At 37.2% G+C, this 21,436-nt stretch overlaps 1 protein-coding gene across 4 annotated transcripts in view; it reads right to left on the bottom strand.

Moving 5' to 3' along the window:
- The window catches only part of cadm4 (cell adhesion molecule 4), a 258,446-nt gene that overhangs the window by 11,460 nt on the left and 225,550 nt on the right, over positions 1-21,436 (bottom strand). For all 4 annotated transcript variants that reach the window (XM_015375132.1, XM_015375115.1, XM_015375141.1 and 1 more), the window contains exons 5-6: positions 18,842-18,932; positions 12,622-12,794 (exon numbers count right to left, since the gene is read on the bottom strand). In XM_015375132.1, the coding sequence (XP_015230618.1) occupies positions 12,622-12,794; positions 18,842-18,932 (264 nt within the window). The remainder of the gene's footprint in view (positions 1-12,621; positions 12,795-18,841; positions 18,933-21,436) is intronic.

Below are 21,436 nucleotides of genomic sequence, written 5' to 3'. Positions count from 1 at the left end.
TTTTTTTTTTTTTTCAGAATACAGGTTTAAAAAAGCTCCTTCAAAATTGCCAACAGCCTCATGCTATCATCTAGAACCAGTTTTTTCCCTTTTCTCTTTTAATTCTAAAGAGCCTAATGTCCCATATCTAATACAATAACAAACTTCCTATGCCATTTAAGAATACTGCCTATGTACAAATAGGCAATCCTGAGCCTTTGTGACTTTAACAAAAACCTTTGTTGAAGGCCGCAAATGAGTTTGGTCAGAAGTGCTCACAAGGTCACAAAACTTTACTGCAGGCCAATCGGAGTTACTATAACTGTATGCAAGTGTTAACTCAAAGGGAATGAATTACACAAAATCTATTTAATATTTCATTATGGTCTTTTTTTTTTAAATGCACAAGAACGTGGCAACTTCCCAAAGGTGTTTACACATTTAAGATCCACTGTATATCTAATAAAGTCACCCCCATATAAGATCATAACTTCCAACGTGGAATAATAAAGCACGTATAGCAGTTAATAAATGATTACTTTGGAAAATATGCGAAATCCAATTACCCTCTAAATAAGGCCTTTAATATGATTAGACTGTAACTTCTTAATTAGACAAAGTCGGCACAAACGAGCACAGAAAGCCATTTTATTATTATTTTTTTTTTGCAATATTGTTGATATCATATAAAGCATTTTTTCTTTTATTTTCCAAAGCTGCAAGAAAAAACCCTTTCCTGCCTCTCAGGGTAAAAATAATACTTAACAGCTTAAAGCAGCTAAGCGAAGCCTCAGGTAAGGTCCTAATTCGGGTTTTCTAAAAAAAGAGCTCAAACATGAATGTTTAAAATCTTCACACTTATTACAGATACCAGGAAGTTTGGTTTATAGTATTTTGAACATTATAGTAATATTACTTTTATACTTTGAGAAGGATCCCAGATTAAGCTGAAAAAAATACAACTTCAGGGTATGATGACTCCACCCCCATGTTTTACTGTGAGCACAGTGTTTTTTTGAGGATGTGCTGTTTCTCTATCAAACAAAGACTTCGGATTTTTGATTCAAAGAACCAAGTTTTGTTTAATCAGAACCACAAAGCATCTCACAGGGTTTTGTAAAATGTTAGCTGGGTCTGGTTAAGTCCTTCAGAAGAAAAAGGCCTCCAATTCATATTCTGATCAGCAACCATTAAGTACTGATCAGAACATACCCACTGCTTGCTAAGAAGCATCCCTGACTATTTTTTGTTACTTTTTTGTCATGATTGAGCAAAATCCTTTTTTTTTTTGCCATTTACTCCAATTACTGAGATATTGAGTAATTTATGATATTAAATCATCCAGTAATGCATGATTCTTTATTAAAAGACTACTATTGTCTTTAAATGTGATTTATCCCTGAAAGTCTTTTCAACCATTTGAATGGGTCAAAAGCAGAAGTTTACAACAGAAAAGACAGGCTTTAATGGTTCACGAGAATTTACCTGGCAGACTGCTATTCATCTACAAGTCAATGAGAATATATTTGGAAAGAATTTGTGATCACTGACACATTTTCCAAGCTTCATTGAAAGCAGTGAAAGTCTTTGACAGATGCACACTCGGTGGAGCAGTGCCATGCGGGGAACTGTCTCATTTGATGCTGAACAATAGCTTGGATCCTGACACCATCCTGCAAATCAATGGCGAAAAAAAAACACAATGGCGAATGAAGAGGTGGAAAGAGACAAGTTCATATTGCTGTTAAACGAAAAATAATGGCTGACAAGAGCTAAGAGGGAAATGGAAACGAGGGTGAGACTGTGTTGGTGTTTCTGAATGCATGGTCCTCAGCACTTTTGCTGTCAGAAAAATACATCTTCATCAAAAGGATCTTGAGAACAAGCTTCAACCTGCAAGGTAGAAGTCCTCTTCAAAGACTGTGGAACACAGATATAGATGGTCATGTTTTCTTGTGTACACTTGGTTAAACAAAAATGCATAATTGCAACCCCCTTCTATCATAGACACACAAAGCTGCTGCCCTTTCTGCTCAGAAGTAATTTATTGGTAAGTATTCCTCTGTCTCTTCTCCCCATTTCTCCCTCTGGCCCTGAGATCATCAATCTCTTTTTGCACTCTTCTTATGTCAGCACTATACTTCCCTCCTTCCTGCTTCATTTTTCCTCTTTCTTCAAGGCTAGGCTGTCTTTCTCCCTTTGAAAAAAGTGTGCAATGCACTCTATAAAAAGACTAAACTAAAAGCCATGGGGAAAAAATGTCATTATCCAGATTGCATTCATCGAGCAAACTAGAAAAAAAAAGTATTTGGCTTAGTATAGATTTCTTTTTCTTTGCTTTTTTGTAAAACTATATTCATGTCCTCGATCACCAAAATTAAATTTTTAGAAAACATGCATCAATACAAAAAGTAAGTTTAAAAAGTAAATTAGTTGAAAGAGAAATAAGCTACAGAAAAATCTATTTAGCCCACTGTGTTGAGTCATGAATAGAAAGGGATCATCCATATTGTTTAGTTTTAATTTCTCTCGCTACTCTCAGGCCTTGATTACTGCCTCATCAGTATAATCGAGAATTTCCTTAAACATAGTCAGTTTTATAAAATGAAAGGTTAAAAGACCTGTAATGCATCATGCTGCAGTCACAATTTAAAGAACAGGTGAGAAACACAACCAGTGACATCCAACACTCTAGAAAGTCATTGCAAAGTCATCCTTAAAGGTTTGGGATCCCAGTGGACAACAATGAGAGTCATTATCCACAAAAGGAGAAAATGTGGAACAGTGGTTAAACATATCAGGAGGGTTCAGCTGGTAAAGAAATTACTCTAAAGGTGCACTAATGAATCATTTAAGCCATAAAGGAGGTAAGAAAAATACCTAGAAGAACAGAATGAAAATTTTTTTGCAGGCACTAACTGTCATACCGGTAGTTAAAGTCACTGTTCCCCAAAATATCCAAACGCTTGATGATCCCCAAGTTTGGGAAAATATTCTAGGGGTAAAGTGGAACCTTTAGGAAGTTGTGCATCTCATTACATACGGTAATAAACTAAAATAATGTTCAGGAGAGGAACATCATACCAGCAGTAAAACATGTTGGTGATAGTCTGACGATGTGCTGACTTGCTGCAATCAATGGACCCTTTATTTCTGCTATGTCGAAGAAATCTTGAAGGTGAGAGCATGACCATCAGTTTGATATGTAGATCTAACACATTTATATATTATATATATTCAGCTGCAAAACCACCCAAATCAAACCAAGGGGTCTTTTAATGGCTTAAAAATCAAGGAAATTTAAGGTTTCGGAGTTTGTCAAGTTGAACTTTCAACATGTGACTAAAATACATGGACTTAAAATTGACATTTATGTCTTAAAATCTCTACAGTGGCTGAATTGAAACAGCCTTTTCAAAAACGGCTTGGAAAAAACAATTTCTAAAGGCTTATTGCCAGATTTTTGCTTTATCCTAACATTTAACGGCAGTTAAAGCCACCAAGGGGGATATAGACAGCAAATTTAAATTATTGATTAAAAAAATCTTTGTCTGATAATAACATTTGTTTGATGATCTGAGACTTTTACCAGAACAGTAAAGAATAAATCTATAAGGAACCAATACATTTTGTAGGACTTAATATAAAGCAAAGGTGCTCCAGTCTTTGTGTGAATGAGCTTATGGAAAGAATATCATTATAGCTTAGGTACCTGCATTAATTAACTGCAAAATGATTAATGTCATACCTTTACTTTTTTTCTGATATCTCTTATTTTTCTCCTGGTTCTATCCAATCAAGCATAACCTAGCCCCTCATTTGCACTCCGTGCTTTTACCAGCCTTCATTGGGCTGCCTCAGCTGGCTTCTCTAGTTTCCATCCTCTGTGGCTACATTCCCTTGCCGCTGCTCTTCAGCTTAATTAAGGAGAATGCCATACAGCTGTCGTTCTTTTGGCCGATAGCATCCCTTTTTTCCCTCATCATATTGTTATTCATTAACACTACACGCCTGCCAATCAGACACACAGCCCACGTTATTTCCAGGGATGGGCGAGGCAGCACTTGTGATAATGACGTCGCTGCTTGTATCTCATTTTTGCAGAGGGGCACCAGCATGGATTCTTTCATGTTCAGCCTTCATGATTATAAGGGCCTTGCCCGCAGCGATTCTCGTCTATTCAGTTGTCTATCAGTGAGCCGAGTTTTAGATATTGGTAGAAGGTCTATGGCTGGGGGCAAGGAGGCCAACGCTGTTCAACTGAAGGCTCATTCAAAATTTACCCTGCCGTCAGGTGGACAGTCATGTGTGGAAGAGGGCAGGAGTGAAGACAAATTTGGCTCTCAGTTATCTCAGAGTCTAAGTCCGTCTGTCACTAGCCTCCAACCTTTTTACTTCCTCCTCTCATTCTGAGCGCTTTTAAAGTCTCACTTCATTAAACGGAGGTCTGTGTTTTTCATTCCAATCATCTTGACAGCTCATTACAACAGTCAAGAAGACACAGACTAATCCCGATTCACCTTTCTATCATGCTACCTGTCCTTTTCATCTTCCTGTCATTCATCTTTGTTTTCAAAGAATCTTGGGAGAAAAATATCAATCTTCTTCTTTCTGTTGACTTCTCCTTGCTAATTTAAGAAATATACCCATGTATGTAAGTGTACTTTATATGTAAAAGATTCTTAACTTTCCCTCTCAGTCTTCGTCTACATGAATTTCCCTGTCGTTCTCCCATGCTCTGCAAATCAATCCTAATTGGTTTTACTGGCTTGCAATTCATCTCCGTGCAGCAGCTCAGTTAAATTACCAAAGACAGCCCTGTGGATCTTAACAGGCTGGTGCACTTTTATCGGTGCATTTTCAAAAAGTAATACATCTTGAACTTTTTCACCTCATATCTTAATATAACCAGAAACTTCAAAATCTTTTATAGGGACTTTATGTGATAGACCAACAAAATGTAATGAATAAGGAAGTGGACAAAAACTGAGATGAGGTGTTCAATTGGGGTGACAAATAAAATCCTATAAAGGTTGTCCTGTGTTCATATCAAGTTCCTATTTCTCCGCTGGTGATCTCAAAATTATAATACAAGTTGTCAGACAACATCAGTAAACAATGGCGTAAATATCAGTATGCAGATATAGCAGTTGCTTACGGGCCCACGAGCCCCATCATTGACACCTGGTGGGCCCCTTACGCGATTGTAAACTATGATGTCACTTTGCAGATGTAATGGTGCGGAAAATTCCTCTTAAATTCACCTAATACTGAAGTGACTGACCGCATCGGACCATATTTATACCGCAACACATGCCAGATTTCAACATGATGATGAGCTGTTTAAACACGACACCAATAGCAAAGCAGACAGTGGTGCTTTCAATTACTACACTAAAACTGTGTATAGTTCATTAGACGGTTGGTAAAAAAAAAAATACACACAAATATTATGTTTCAAACTGCAAATAAAGATCTTAAAAGAACATTGTATTTGAGTATTTTATTTTTTACACTACAACTTGGAATGATGGGTAACCCAGAGCGTAGATTAAAATTATAACCGTTACGTACAATGTGTTAGCGACAATGGATACCAAAGAAAGATACTTAAGTGGATTCCAGAAAAGAAAAAGGAAAGAGGAGCTGCTGGAAGAAAGGAAAAACCTTCCCAAAATAAACACGTTCTTTCGGGAGGTGTTGGGGGAACGATTTTTTTGGAGCTTGGGATGTCTGTAATATGTGGCTGTGCGTTGTAACCAATGGTTACATTCACGGTGCGCAGTCACTATATACTACCGGTACTGAGAATTGCATATTTGTATCTTCTTGACAATTTATGGAACTGTTGTCGTATCCTGAACCTTTATCACGTGTTGTACTTCATATGGGGCCCACCCAGATAATGTTGCTAACGGGCCTATTGTTGTGTCGTTACGCCACTGTCTGTCAGTAAACACTTATAAAGGAGCAGGGATGAAGTCGTGGAGAAATTTGAGGTAGGGTAAGTTAAGCAGCAATATCATAACTTTGAAGTTTGGCTCTACCTGGGATCTATCTGCCTTTCTCACATCTAATCCAAAATAGTTAGTTTATCCTGTGCTATTTAAAAAAAAAAATCCTGCTATGTGTTTAGACTGCTGGAGGACATAGGGACCACTTTCCTTTGCTTTGCTTTATTTCATCTCTATTCTTCCTTTCCGCATTATTTGTTAAGTTCCACTCATAACTTAATTTTCTCTCTGCTTTTTCTCATCATAGTAGCTTCATCCTGTTCAGCTGTAATACCACCCTGGTAAGAAATATCAGCTGTGCTGCTGCCATCAACACCTTTGTTTATAGATGTTGGAGCTTGTTTGCCTGGTCATGCCTTTCCTAGACAGGGCCACCTGTGGAGCTAGTTAACAGGTACCTTTTGCATATCTGTTTCTTCCTGTATGTCTGCCCCTATCTCTTTGAACCCCAGTCGGCCTCGACAGATGGCCGCACACAGCAAGGCTGGTTCTGCTGGAAGTTTCTTATTGTCATTGCATGCTTGGTGTGAGGGATTGCTGAAGAGTCAATGAAAAAATGCAAGCTAAAAATCAGCCCATGCTCATCCAGGAGGAGCATGTCTACAGTAGTACATAAGTCAATGAATTAATGCAATCAAGCGGTTTTTCTTGATAGAAATTTTTACCAATCTGACTGTATTGTCTCTGTAAAGTGCCTTGAGATGCCATTTGTTATGAATAAGCAAAATATAAATAAACTGAATTGAGTTGAATAAAATATTAAAAACTTCTAACTCTGTGAATACTTGGATGGCACCATATTGACCTAAAAAAAATCTGTTTGCCCTTTCACAAAAACAGTAAAGGAATGAACTGACCAAAAAAGAAGCATGCTTTGCCTTTGATCCCAGGAGAGGTTTTTAACTTTCACTCTGTTCTACCTTCAAACATTAAGTCTGTCTTCCTTCATAAAGAGGCCAAGGCACCTGCATCAAGCTACTTTTACCAAAGCTTTTGTTGGCAAATAACTCTCTTATGTGAGCAGTGATGTTTTTTCCAACCTGCAATAAAACTCTTTATTTTCAGCTGACTCATTTTGTATCTTCCAGCACTGCCTCTTTGCTTTCACCTCCTCCCCCAGTGCACTCTGGGATTCCCTCTGGGAAGGCTGGGAGCCAAGTGAACTGACATTTAGTTTATCTGACAAGCAGAGGTACCGAATTCTAACCTGCATTCGACCTCCATCGTCCTTCCTCTATAACTTTCACTCCCTCCTTCACACTCTCTATCACTTGTGCCTCACTCGCTCCCCCTCATCCACTCTTTCCCAGCTCCTCACACCTCAATGCTTATGCCTCCCCCAGCATAAAGAAACTGAAGTGCAGATGGACCTATAATGGGGGGCAAATGGGTGGCAAGGTGAGAAACAGTTCGAGAAGTGAGGAGAGGAAGAGGAGGGTGAACAAGAGGCGCAAAAGAGGTGAGAACAGTGGGTAGCGCATAAAGACAGCTAGATATTAAAGGAAAACATATGGAGAGCTTCAGTGTGTTCAATGAAGCAGACAGCCGACAGATCAGTTAGGAGAAAGAATAAAACAAAAAACCAGACATAAAATACTTAATCTCTTTTTCTGTTGAAACAATCATTAGTGAATGTTTTCCACACAAACAGATATTCACATTTAAAAAGAAATGAAATTACATGAACCTAAAAGTGTGGGTGTTAAAACTGAAAAAAAAGAAAGCACAATCTCAGTAGGTGTTGAAGTTATGAATCATCTTAACATATTTTACAGCACAGAACGATATTTATTTTCCATATTGACTGATGAGCTTCATTTAATTCCCAGAGGCATTTCTCTAACACCTTATTAAATCATCCATGGTGGATTATTTGCAGTGGCAGAGATATATGGCCAATGCTACACTCTAGTTTTATAGAGCATTTAAAAAGACACACACACACATACATCTTTGGAAACTTTAAAGATTGGATGTAAGGGTAAATAATTCCATGTTTAAAAAGAAAGAATTAACACCATGTTTGCCTCATTATCCACTGTGACATTTGTTCAAAACTCAAGAGCGGTGTTTAATATAGTGGTGTGCAGCAACTGCCTTGATCTCTTTCAGCTGAAGGTTTGAAGTGAAACAATCTGCTAGATCCGTGTCTTTTTTGGTTAAGAACAGTTACACCCCTGCTAATGCAAAGCAACAGCACGAGGAATTAAGAAGCTGACTGATATAAATCTGTGGGAAGCTACACAACAGAGGAGCTGGAGACGGGTTTGTTTTTATGTAGATTCCAGTGCAAATATGGAGAAAATGGAATGACTTGCAAACTAAGATTAAATGACTTGGAGGGAAAAATACTGTGCTGTAAAAAAATGTTTCTGCATTTTTTTTTGCAATTAAATGTTTCGCATCTGTCACAACAGAACGATAAAAAACAACTGCTTTTTCTTTTTGATTCAATTTCATTAGATTGGGGCATAATTTCTTACTTTTAAGGGATCCTTTTGTCTACTTCAGGTTTTCGTCTTAAATTATTACTGGATTCAGCAGCTTGAAATTGTGTTAATTAGAGCCATATAATGCAAGTGAAATCGACCTCAAATTTGAATAAATCCTATTAATTTAAAATGAATCCCTAATTGAAAATTCAAAGGCCTTTACTTATTTACATAAGTATTTTTTTCTAAAGATCTCTCCCTTAATAAATGAAATAGTTTTGAAGCTGTACTTTTGATTAATTTAGGCTGTCTTTGTCCCTACTTATCATTTCTTAAACATTTAAAACATCAAAGTATTACCAAAAAGCTAAAATAGCAGAAATTACGGCTGGGAGACCACAAACTTCACCATACATTAATAGGGCTGGCCAAAGAGCGAAGCAGACAAGGAATGTTTCTATAGATGCAGGCACAGATGTCAAAGCCTTAAACAATGAACCTCCTAAGAAACACATAAAGAAAGAAAAACAAGAAACTAGGGTTGAGTAAGACATCTTTTATCTTGCCACTGCTGCCATCCTAAAAATCGGTCATTGTTAGTGCCACTGAAAGCTTGTACAGTGGTGTGTACAAGGGCATCAACGTGTGAGAGAAAAGTAGTGTTAGTGCTATGGCTGGTTAGGGGTCGCTAACTAAAAGCAGCACAAAATTGTTTCATAACGCATCTCTGTTCCTCACATTGCCCTCTCTGCTTGTGATCTCCAAATCAGGTATAAACGCAATGACAGGAGTCTCCACCAGGGGGTGGGGAGCTTAGATCTAAAAGGAGCAAGCCTGCTGAGTGACAGCAATGTTCCTGCAATTAGGTCAGATCAAAAACCTGGCAGCATCTAGCCTCTAATGATGAGCTTGCTTTGCAGTTTATCCACACTGCTGTCCTCACATAAAAAAAAGAAAATCTGCTTTGTCCTTATACCACTGCAAGTTTATTTATTTTTTTTATGTGGGACTGACACAACATTACCATACATCAAAAACTTGTTGTTTTTTTTTTTGCATGCAACTCAAGCTCAGACAGAAAGCTGCCCAATTTGTCACTGTTGCTGACAAACAAAGGTACGAGATTTTTATAAGATGCTGAGGTCTCCACTTTGTATTCAGCCAAACTGTATTACTGAACTGAGTTAACTTTTATTAAAGGAGAAAATATCACCAGACTGAAAAGCTAGAAAACCTAAACATCTTGAAAGCATGGAGTTACTTAAAATCAGGTTTTCATATTTGTTTTAATGTTGAGAAATTAAGTCATTTCAAAACTCTACAAAAATAACAAGGGGCTTTTGAATCGCAGCTGAAGTCTCTTAGACTCTCCTTGCATATGACTAGAAGCAGAGAGCAGATTGCTTATTTTAAAAATGCAACTTTTTCAACAGGAATATGATAAATGGATGTGTGGCTGGGTGTTTTGTTTTTGCTTTTTTGCAAACACAGAAAATATATATTTATATTTGCTACAAACAGATAATCATAACAACTTACATAAAAACTTAGAATAACTCAGTTAGGGAGAAGATATTTTTCTTCACCTTCTGAACACTGTTGGAAATCGGCCCAAGGTTGCCAAAAGATTGCAATATTGGATTAAAAAGATCAGAATAACAAAGGGAAAGAGGACAAAACATATCTCATGTCACAGCTGGGACAGATATTCGCTAGAACAAGCAGTTAGCAGCCAGAGCATTGAAGCAATCATTAGAATTCTTTTAAAGTATTTCTTATTTACTTATTGAGTCCTCTTTATAAAAAGTGTTTTAATAATAGAATACAGTCAAATCAACAATATCAATCTCCAGTTGCTTCAGCTGTGGCTCAGCTATTTAACCTTTTAAGCAAAAGAAAATAGATGCTGTTTCACCACACCTGGGATCTGGTGGTTCAGGAGTTCCTGTTGCCACATATGTAGGTTTAATTAGATTTTTTTGGGATTAAACTAAATGTTTTAAGAGATATTACTGCTGATTAAATATGTAATGCAGTAATCCTAATCATTTACACACACTGATTATTTGGAGAGGAGTTAGACTTGCAAAGTGCATGGCTCAGTGGTATAGAAGTAGAGTAGTGATGAAAGTAGACATTACAGTAACCCTCGCTATCGTCACATCCTAAATAAACATTTGATTACAAGAAAATGGAAAGACTGAAAACAGCATTTATATCGGCACAAAATCAAACAATCCAGTTATGATTTTAATTTACTTTCACCAGGTTTTTTCGCAGAATAGAACTTTAGTATGTGTCAAATTTCCCTAAAACATTTGCAGAAGCAGTGTCTTGCCCATGTGAAAAAAAAACTAAACAAAAAAACAAAAAACAGACATTCTGACAGAATGGGTCTGCTTCAGGCTCTAAGGGGATGAAGAATTATGGCTTTCCACAATTAAGCTACAGGCTCAGATGAGACGGCGAAAGGAAATCCCATAAAGACATCTGTTAAAGTCCTGTGCTGCCCAGCGCGGCTGTCTCATCTTCCACATATTTAGTTCAGTTTGCCCAAATCATAATGACATGATGGGAAGAAGTGAGGAGATGGCTGCTGATTGCATTATGGGTCAGCATCGACCACCATTCCCAATCAAAATACAAATTAATTCAAATTAAGCTTAATCTGATCATAATATTTTGATAAATGCGTTTATTTGATACATTGTTTTTCCATACAGCTCTTTATTCTCATTACTTGTGTCCATGTAAACATAGCTAATGCAACGTTATTGGTCAGAATTGGAGGATAAGTTGTATCTGCTACCAGAATGTAGCCTAGAATTCAGTGTTGGAAATTACAGCTTTGGTTAGAGGTGGTCATTTATCACCTAGGTGAATTACAGGCAGCCTGGGCTCCCTAAAGAATACATATATATCACTCCATGGGGAGTCAGTCTATCAGGTCTACAGGTTACTACAAACATCTCTTGTTATTTCTTTTTCTCTTCTGAGAAAATCACTATGGTGAAGTATTTTATATGTTTCTTTTTTTTGCATATTTCTTGATATTTTTTTGCTTAATTCTTGATTTTAATATAAAAAATGTATGTCTCTGTTGTGAGAAACAGGTTTGATCATGTTTGAAAAAGGAAGAGCTGTAAAAAATAAGGATCCATACTCCTGACAGATCCAGTCACAGATCTAGATGCACATCTGGAATACATGCAGAAAAATATACAACATTGTCTCACATCCAAATCTACCTCCTCTCAGACACATCCACCAAAAGAAAACACAGCATCTGAATTTTAAATGGAGCAGTTGCTTTGCTGGTGTTTTCCTTCCAAATTCAATCATGTAAGATGTAAAAAAAAAAAAAAAGAAAAAGAAAAAAGAAATCCTTTGTTGTCTATTTCCTATGTGTCAGATTGTTGTGAAAAGAACAAAAAAAGCATTTCTTCCAGCTGCTTTACACAGCTTAGAATCTTTCCTAGAATTGGGCTGGACCTTAGACAGGTTACAAGGTTACTAGCTCGTTATGGCTCTAACATAAAACATACTCAATCACACACAAAAGTTCTTACAAATTTCGTGACACAGGTACATCTACATTCACAGTTTATAGATCTGAAGGAGGAAAACGGAGCACCCAAGGGCTACCGCATTCATGCACATTTAGAATAGACAAAGCTTAACCTGAGAAATTGAAATTTATGTTCGAAACCTTTTTCTTGTGAAACAGCATTCACTTGGTTTCATTTATTGCACTCAAGAGATTTCTATTCTTCAATTTTCTGAGGAGAAAAATGGGTCCCAGCAGAGATAATAAACTAGGAACTTACAAAGAATACACTGAATAATCATGGTTCTGAGCTCCCTTGTCAAGGAAGCCAGAGCACCATGCTCATGAGGTTTGGAAAAGAAGACCTGCTATATCAAAAGCAAGAATAAAATAAAATACAAAAAAATTAAAAAAAAAGATCAACATCATTAAATCTGGATTTAAGAGTTGTTTGCTCCATAGAGTAACGGCTACATTTAAAGATGCTGCAAAGAAGAGATGATCAATTAAAATGAAAAGACCTGTCAATTGAGAATAGTAAACATAAAACAACATAACAAATGGTTATCACATTAGAAACAACTATTAACAACTGAAGGGTGAGCTAAAAAACAAAACGTTAAAGGGAAAGAACCGTGGACACACTTACCATACACCAACAGGGTGTAATGATCAGCGGCACGACCAAAGTTGTTCTGGGCTTGGCACAAGTATGTTCCATTGTGTGATTGGCTGAGGCGGGAAAACTGAAGAGTGGGTCCAGATTTCTCTGCTCTTTCAGGTAAGGTGTCGTTAATCTTGGACCACAGGATTTCTCTTGGTCTGAGAAGGAAGATTGTGAGTAAAAATGTTTAAAATGATGCTTAAGTTAGTGCACTCCTTATAAGTCACTCAGCATTGAAACCACCAGTTTAAGGCTGAAAACACCTGCTTTTATGCATAACTAGAGGAAAAGGAGTAACCAGCTATATTAGTTACTTTAAAGTGAGTAATAAAAAAACAACAAAAGAAATTTCATTAGTAGTTTTATTGCATTTTACCTTTACTTGAGTTAGAATATTATAAGGTATAACCACTCATAGTCTAGTTAAATTAATGGCTAATTGTTTTAAACAAAAATACAACAGAGGAACAAACACCTACAGCTTTAAGTTACACTTTTGTTTGTACTTAAGCTTCATTTGTTTAATCCTTCTAGCTTCTGATCCTCCTGCGCTTTTTGAGAATACAGCAGATAGAACAGTATACTTTATCTTGTTACTAGATGTAACTTACCCATTCTAAGCTATATAAATAGCATTGAGTAAGTACTGATTTCATAGGTTTTATTTAAGAAATAAACATGTTTTGAAAAGGTTAATGTGTAATTATTGTATATATTTCACTTTGGAATTGAGTTATTGAAATACATTAATTTTCCAACAATAGCTGAACTGATTGTTAATGACTTGGTTTAGGAGCACATCGCTCTAGGAGCCAACTGGTCCTCGACAGATACCTCAAAACTAAGCTAAACATTCAGCCTGTTTAAAATATTCATTCTTCAAACTAAAGTTCACTTTATAGTTTAATTTATAGGGTTTTTAAGAGTTGTTTTTGTAATTTCCTTAGGCATAAAAACTGCTCTGTTTATAACATAAAGTAAAGGAAGGCTTCATAGGCTGTGCTGGTCACACAGACCATAATGAACTAAATCAACCAAGCACACTTATTCTTCTAATTCTAAATTGTTATATCTAATATCCTCAGCTATTTTGAAACAAGTACTGAGCATGCAATATTTCCAGTAAGCAGTAAATGCATAAGTGACTAAATATCTTCAAACCAACAGTTGTTTAAAACAGTAGTCAGAAGACTTCAGGTGAAAGAAAGCCGAGTTAAAAGAATGGACTGCAGCACAAACAGTCAGAATGGCTATAAAAAGACAGATGGCAAAGGAAGGTAAAGTGGCCCAGAGGGTAAAGGTGAGTAAGATGAGAAGAAAGAATGAAAGAGGTTTTCAGAAGGAAGCCAATGGTAACAGGGGTCTGCGTCCTGAAAAATAATGAGGGGATGGGTGGTCAGAGAGGAGCAACGGTGTGAAATGGGTAGCAGGAGGTAGAGATCGACAGATGAGAGAGAAAAAGGGCGTCAGGTGTGCAATGTGGAAAAAAAGACAAAAGCAGGAGGAAAGAGTGTAATAATACAGAGGGAAAAGAGTGAGAGGAGATGATGCGGTGGAAATTGAAGGACAGGAGCAGGCTGACAAACTGATTTGGTCATGAAAGATGGGAACACAGAGCAGACAGGAGGTGTGAGGATTACATAGACATCCGGGTGAAGAAATCTGTGTGAGTATGTGTGTGTGTTCTGGCTGGATGTCATAGCTCATGCCACTTTGGACAGATTACAATCCTGACTCATCTGGGTTCTAATCCCTCGGGAAGTTTAATTAAACCTCCTTCTTGCTCAGTACCTCACATGCAAACCCTCTAATGTGTAATGTATAATCTCACTCTCTGCTTCAAACTCTTGAACATATACTTATACCCCTGGCCTGCGTAATCCCTCATAAAGCTAATTCACAAATAATGAGGTAATCAGGCAAGGTGACACGACAGCATCTCCCATATCCTGCCTTAATACCAGACACACTAACTTTAACCTTCCAGCAAAAGGTTGCGACATTTAATAGGTTCTTAATGTCTAAAAGGCATTTAAAAAACCTACGAGAAGAAATGTGAGGGGGACAATGGTAAGGTGCTTGTATGTGTCTGCAGTAAAGCATGAGATCGAGGTCAGAGTGCAAAGCTGCCTGCAGTCCCACCCACTGATCCCCAAAACACACGCTAACACACATCTACCAGTAACCACATTGCCCCCAATCAGCCTTCTACAAAGCCTCAGAGAGGCTACAGCCAACAAGCTTCTCAGCCAGTCCTCCTGGTTGGATTTCACTAAAGGCATCACACAAAAACACAAACACACCCCCTCACACATGCTCACTCTTTGGATCATTGGAGCTTTACTAGGGGAGCTTTAGTGGACCTGATGCCCACAGACAGACGGACCATCTAGAAGATGGCTTAACAGCTTAGGGCCCAATATCATTCTGTAGAGTGCACAGAGTCCGTGGGCCCTCTGGGTGAATAAAAAAAGTTTGTTTCAAAGATGGCTTTGAAAAATGGTAAAAACTAACTGGATTTTATGTGCATCTTACACATACAAATCAGGAACCCTTACTAATAAGTTCTTAATTATAATTTCAGTTGAACAAGTTTATAAATTCACATTGCCCTTCACACCATAAAAAGACTCAAACCACTAAAGCTTCTTCTGAATACAAATAATTTGAGGAAAGTCTACCTGAAGTTTACAAAGGCACATTCCTGCATACCGATAAATGTACATTAAAGGAAAAAAAATGTACATATTAACCCACATCTTGGGTAACAGCTACTTGAACTTGGTTTAGGAATATTTCATCAAACATCACTGTAACGCCACATATAGATTTTTGTGAAATAAATAACCTTAGAGGTACTTCTTGTTCATTTCAAAAGCCAGTTTGAGTAAAGAACAAAGAAGTCTGACATTAATAATAAAGGGAACTTACAATTATTCAGAATTACAGTGGTGTAGAGCGTAATAGTCCTTAATTTAGTAAAATAATTCATCTGCAGAATGGAGTCTATTAAAAGGTATACCCTGGAGTATTTCTTATCAAGCCAAACATTGAAGTGCAGCTTGGTAAATGGGAACTATAGCTTAAAAAAAGCTAGAGAACAAACAAGTTATTGTCCCAGAATATTTACTATTTGCTCAAGGTAAGTCACAACTGTTTCTGGAAACTCAATTTTGGGAACATTTTTACTATACTCTCACTTACATGGCTTTATAAAGAGGGCTTTATGCCACCAATAACCTTCATACATGTCAAACATGTATAAAAATGGGAACATGTTATGTGGCTGTGCACCAAAACACTGGCTACTGGCAGTTATGATTATTTTAAAAAGGGTTTAACCAAATAAAAACTCCAAAATAACTAAATATGGTAAATTGTGAATGAAAAAAACATAAGAGGCATCAGCGCTGCATTGAGAGAAACAGGAGGATCTGAGGAGAAGTGAATAATACTGGAGGGCATATATATACTGGAGAAGTGATTACTGCATAGAAAAAGAAAAAAAAAACAGGCCAGTGATTACTGATGTGTAGCAGCTGTGAGGGAGGAGGAAGCTTGAGGCAAGTGAGGAAAAACAAATGAGAGAGAATGGCATGTTCATAGATCAGTGAAAACTAAAGTAATAACTAAACATTGACAAAAGAAGCTTACAAAACTCAAGAAAAGACTAAAACGCCAAAAGGGAAAAAAAGGATCATTTAAAAAAAAAAAGGCTAAATAAAACTTAACAGGATAAAATAATCCATTAGAAACTCAAAACAGCGAAAAATGACAGGCTGCAAAATCAAAGTGTTTTAATTCATGGAAGAAAAGTGTTTTTGATCAGAAAAAGAAAACATCATAGCATTTAAAGGAAAAGATTTAACAGATATATTCATCCTCTATTCCTATTCCACACTGCTGTTCCAACCAGAAATACTTCAAATATTTATTTCTGTGTTTGTTTGACATATGAAGATCAGCAGTGGCACACTACCTTTTACCTTTATGTTTATGAAAAACAATAAATTTGCTTCTGGATCATTAATTACATAGAACTTGTAACAAACCCCAATTGTATTAAAAATGTCCTTTGATTCATAAAAAAAAAAAAATAGCCAACAATCCTTTGATAAATCAACTGCTGAGAATTCATAGGTAAAATATCCTAACATGTCTGCTATTAACAGAAAAAAAGGTATATAGAGTCATAATGAGAAAAATGTAAATGTAAAATATTTTTAATCTATACTTTAATTCATCAGTTGACATGTAAAAGGGAGGGTCTCACTAAGAACCCCCTGTAAGCTGGAGATCTGTTCACATTAATCCGTCACTCTCTTTATGTTCCAACTGCTATTTTTGATCACATCTCATTTCTAATCCTGAGATCATGACACATAATGTTGGTGATGGATGAGAACCACTCATCAGTGTGTATCTGTGAAACCTTAAAGTCTGTCTGAGTTATTACGCTGTTTTCTGTGGACTTTGTCATATAATGTATACAGCATCATGCTGACATAAAAAGGAGGATTAAATAGAATAAAAAAAATGTCCTGCAGGACAGCCCTGTTTGTGTGCATTTCCTTGGATCTAAGTAGGAGGCTTTTAAGCAGTGTGGCTTTCTCTCTGAGCCTGAATGTGTGGAAATCTGACAATATGCCTAAATAGTACAAAACTTTTCAACTCAAGCTATATAGAATATTAATAGCTATTTAAGAAGCCTTCCTAACTAGAAGTATGTGAGGTGAGTTTTAAAGAGCAATGATGTTAATGTGCAGGGTTTACCAACTATGTGCCTTTGTTTTTTTACTTTTTTCTACTTGAACTTTTTCTTTTTAGTTTTAGAAGATGTTTCTTCGAAAAGGAGATGCAATCGATATCTTAAGTGTTATTAATGTCTTTCGGACCATTTATTGAAACTAACCCTTTAAGAGATCTGGCATAAGGGGTTTTTAAACAAAGGAATGAATTTCGGGCCAGTTGACTCCCCGTCTCTCCATCTTTTAGATAAACTCCTACTAACGGTTTCTATCAGGGTCTGCCTTGTGGTAGGTAAGGACCAAAATGCAATCTCATAATAGGAAAATGCAAGGCACTGTAAAGTCTTTATCTGGCAGTTAATCTACACTGTCCCTTCTATCTACATTTTCTCTTTAAAGCTGAGATGTAAAACTCCAAGTATTTGAGGGCTGGGATCCTGCAACTTTTAGATGTCTCCCTGGCCCAACACAACTGAATCAATGGCTTAAATATGTCCTCAGTTGAAGCCAAGTTCTCCAGAGTCACCTGGAAATTACCTATTTGATCCAGGTGTGTTAGAGCAGATTCACATCTAAGGCTACATTCACACTGCAGCCTGAAGTGACCCTCATCTGATTTTTTTGCCAATACGATATGTATCTGATCTTTTCATGACAGTCTGAACAACACAGATCCGATTTTTTCCAATGTGACCCCGGCCACTTGGCTATGTGGTCCTGAATCCAATACGAATCGGCTCATTTTAAATGCAACCTTTTTCTGATCGGCCAGGTCGCATTCATCCGATACGTATGCCATTAATACTCAACAAAGGTCCCCTATTCTGCATCTTTCTGCACAAAAGTGGGAAGAAAAAAAACAACCATGCCGGACAGTAATGCAGACAGTAGTCTTTATTTTCAACCCTCTTGAAAATATTGTATTTTTAATGCACTGGCTGTGGTTGGGCAAGAAATTGATGATTGCAAGATGTGCTCCAGCACTATATGCCATGTTTACTTCAGTAAACAAAGAGCAAGCTCGCTGGTGATGTAGTTTTTCTCTTCTACTGCGCATGCGGGACACTTAAGTTGTGTGAATGCAATTCACACATTAGATCACATATAAGTCACTTATATTTGGAAATGTGAAAAACCACGCAAAACAATCAGATCTCACAGCAAAAATCGGAATTGAGCATTAAAGGCCTCCTGAGAGGTGCAGGACAAAAGTTTTTAAGGACCAGATTCTGACATCTCTGCTAAAGCTTCAAATAATTATTTGGCCCTTTTTCAAAGTGCCAACTTCATCTGCTTTAGGAGGCAAAATCAAGAATATCGGTGAATTTACTTACATCTTTGAAGATTTAGTCAAAAGTAATTGTTGAAAACTTTATCCAATTACATCAAGTGTCAGGTAAATTCCATAAACACAGTTCTAGAAAATGGTTTTTTCAAATACAAACAGAGACACTTACAAAGGATTCCCAGTGACAGAGCAGGTGAGGCTGAGAGAGTCACCCTCACGCAAGATCCCTGTGGGAGGAACAATTCGCACTGTAGGAGCAACTGTGGAGAAACAGATAAAAAGTGAAAGTTGTCAGTTTCTGGTACAATGGTAAAATGCATACGAATCAGATCATAAAAGAGCAACAGTTCAGATGGGAGGTGGAACAAAACGGAAAAAAGAAAAGAACAAAAATTAGGACCAAGGGAAAAGTGATAAAGTGGCAGGCAGAAGGGTCTCTGACATCTGTTACCATGGCAACGAGCCCACAATACTAAGATTGTGACACCTGTTATCATAAGCAGTCCACCGTTCCACCAGCTGCTGTACTGTGTTGAATTCAATAACACAGCAACAGGAAGCCAAATCCACACAGACGACAGAGCCATTATTGCCAGCTCTACGACTGGAGAAGCCACTAGCTTTGAGAATGTGGAGACTGATAAATATTAATCGTTCTGATCTATCAACAAACAGCTAAGTACATGTGGCAAATTAACTGTTCTCAAACGCTGAGGCAGAATTACTTGCTGGGCATGAATCATATCTCCAACAGTAAATATTTATATATGCCTGTGGAATATTTGACTTTGCAGAATTATGGACATATTGCAGGATAAGGGTCTTACTAAACTGCCAGGGATGATGATATGAAGAGAGAATAAAATGTGTATCAGAATATGGGTTTTGGTAGTAGCATTCAGTCTGTGAGTGGAAGTAATATGTTCTAGGTTTTATGATTTATACGTTCTGAAAAAAGTGGATTAATAATATGCACCAAGTTTTCTACTTGGGGTAGCTGTTTGGTAAACAGACATATGGGAAATAATGATGTCATTGAAGTGAAATCTCACTAACTGGAATAAAAGAGGAAAGAAACATCATGGAATTTAATAAAAAAAATATAAGTATTAAAAATGCATGCATAATAAAAATAGCATAGGATTGTTTGTTCCAGACAATTGTAAAACATGTTTACTGTAACTTAGTCTAGATTTTCCACATAAATTTGACAACAGTTTTGTAAAAAATGAGCAAAAGCTGAGTGGGATAAAAATGAATATATAAATACATTTTCCACAACATTTCTCATCAAACTCTACTCCGGTTAACACAGTATCTAAGTCCATCTGCTGCCTTAAATGGTAAATGGCATGTGCTTATATAGCGCCCTTTTTCAAGTCAGGAGACTTGACCAAAGCGCTTTACTCTACATTCATTCACCCATTCACACACACACACTCACACACTGATGGTGGCAAGCTACCCTGCCTGCCCTGGGGCTCACTGACAGGAGCGGGGCTGCTGTACACTGGCGCCACCGGGCTCTCTGACCACCATCAGTAGACAATGCAGGTGAAGTGTCTTGCCCAAGGACACAACGACAATGGAAGTCGGAGCCAGGGCTTGAACCGTCAATCCTTCGATTTCAGGGCAAACTTCTACATCCAACGCCACTGTCGCCCCTTAAGCTCCTATAATAAACTGCTTGAGTATTTTTGGGTCCAATTATAGCTTTTTAAGGGAATGGCAAATAACTTAAGACTAGTTTGTTTTATTTTTTTCCTTCTAAAGACCCATAAATTACTTTGGTAACACCTGTTGACCCTTTTGTTCAACTTCTCTACTCTTTTACTATGTAGCACATCGGGATTTGGAGGCCTTTTAATTTCTTTACTTTTGGTCAGATTATTTACAGATCAATAAGAAACAATGTTCTTAGTGATTTATAAAGTAAGGTGCAATGCAGGGAAAACATGAGCAAAAATATTAGACTGAACAAAACCAATAGCTGGAAGTCTACATATTAGTAATAACATTATACAGTGAACCTTCGCTATAACTGGGGTCACTTTTCACAGCCTCGCTGCTTCACAGATTTGCATCGTGTTCTGCACTCTGATTGGCTAAACAGTCTCCACGCTTCTTCTCTACCTGTGTGTCAATAATGTTATCGTTAATATACATGTAAGCAACACAGCCTGCAAATTTTTGGTTTGCAAATTTTCTCCAAAACCCATAATGTCAAAAAAACATTCTGCACTGACAAAGGCACTTGCAGACCGGACAAAAAGGACAAGGAAGATTCTAACTATCACAGAAAAAGTTAAACTTCTGGACGTGCTAAAGGACGATAGAAGCTAAATGGCTGTAGGTCACCATTACGGAATTAATTAATGTTCCGTTCGTTCCATAAAGAATGAGGAAAATAACATAAGGACGACGGCAGCAATAAGATGCAAAAAGGATTGCAACTGTCCACAACAAGACCATGGAAAGGTCTCTACATTAACTTTGTGGATTAATGACTGCAGAAAAAAGAACGTAACACTGGATATGAACTTTATCTGCACAAAAGGTGGAACACTGTGTCAAACTGACAGCAACATGACAGGGAAGAGGAGGAGGATGCAGATACCTGGCCATCAATGAGTCCTGTTCAAGCAATACAAAGCACATTTAATGCTAGCAAGTGCTGGTTTGAATAATTTCATAAACACTTTGGACTTGAAAATGTTTCTCTGCATGAAGAGACCGCCTCTATCAATACTGCTGGAGAGTAAGA

Source organism: Cyprinodon variegatus, unplaced genomic scaffold (genome assembly GCF_000732505.1).
Source record: "Cyprinodon variegatus isolate N-32 unplaced genomic scaffold, C_variegatus-1.0 Scaffold6, whole genome shotgun sequence".
Taxonomy (NCBI): Eukaryota; Metazoa; Chordata; class Actinopteri; order Cyprinodontiformes; family Cyprinodontidae; genus Cyprinodon; species Cyprinodon variegatus.
Note: the sequence above shows the minus strand (reverse complement) of the source record. Positions and strands in the feature narration are given on the sequence as shown.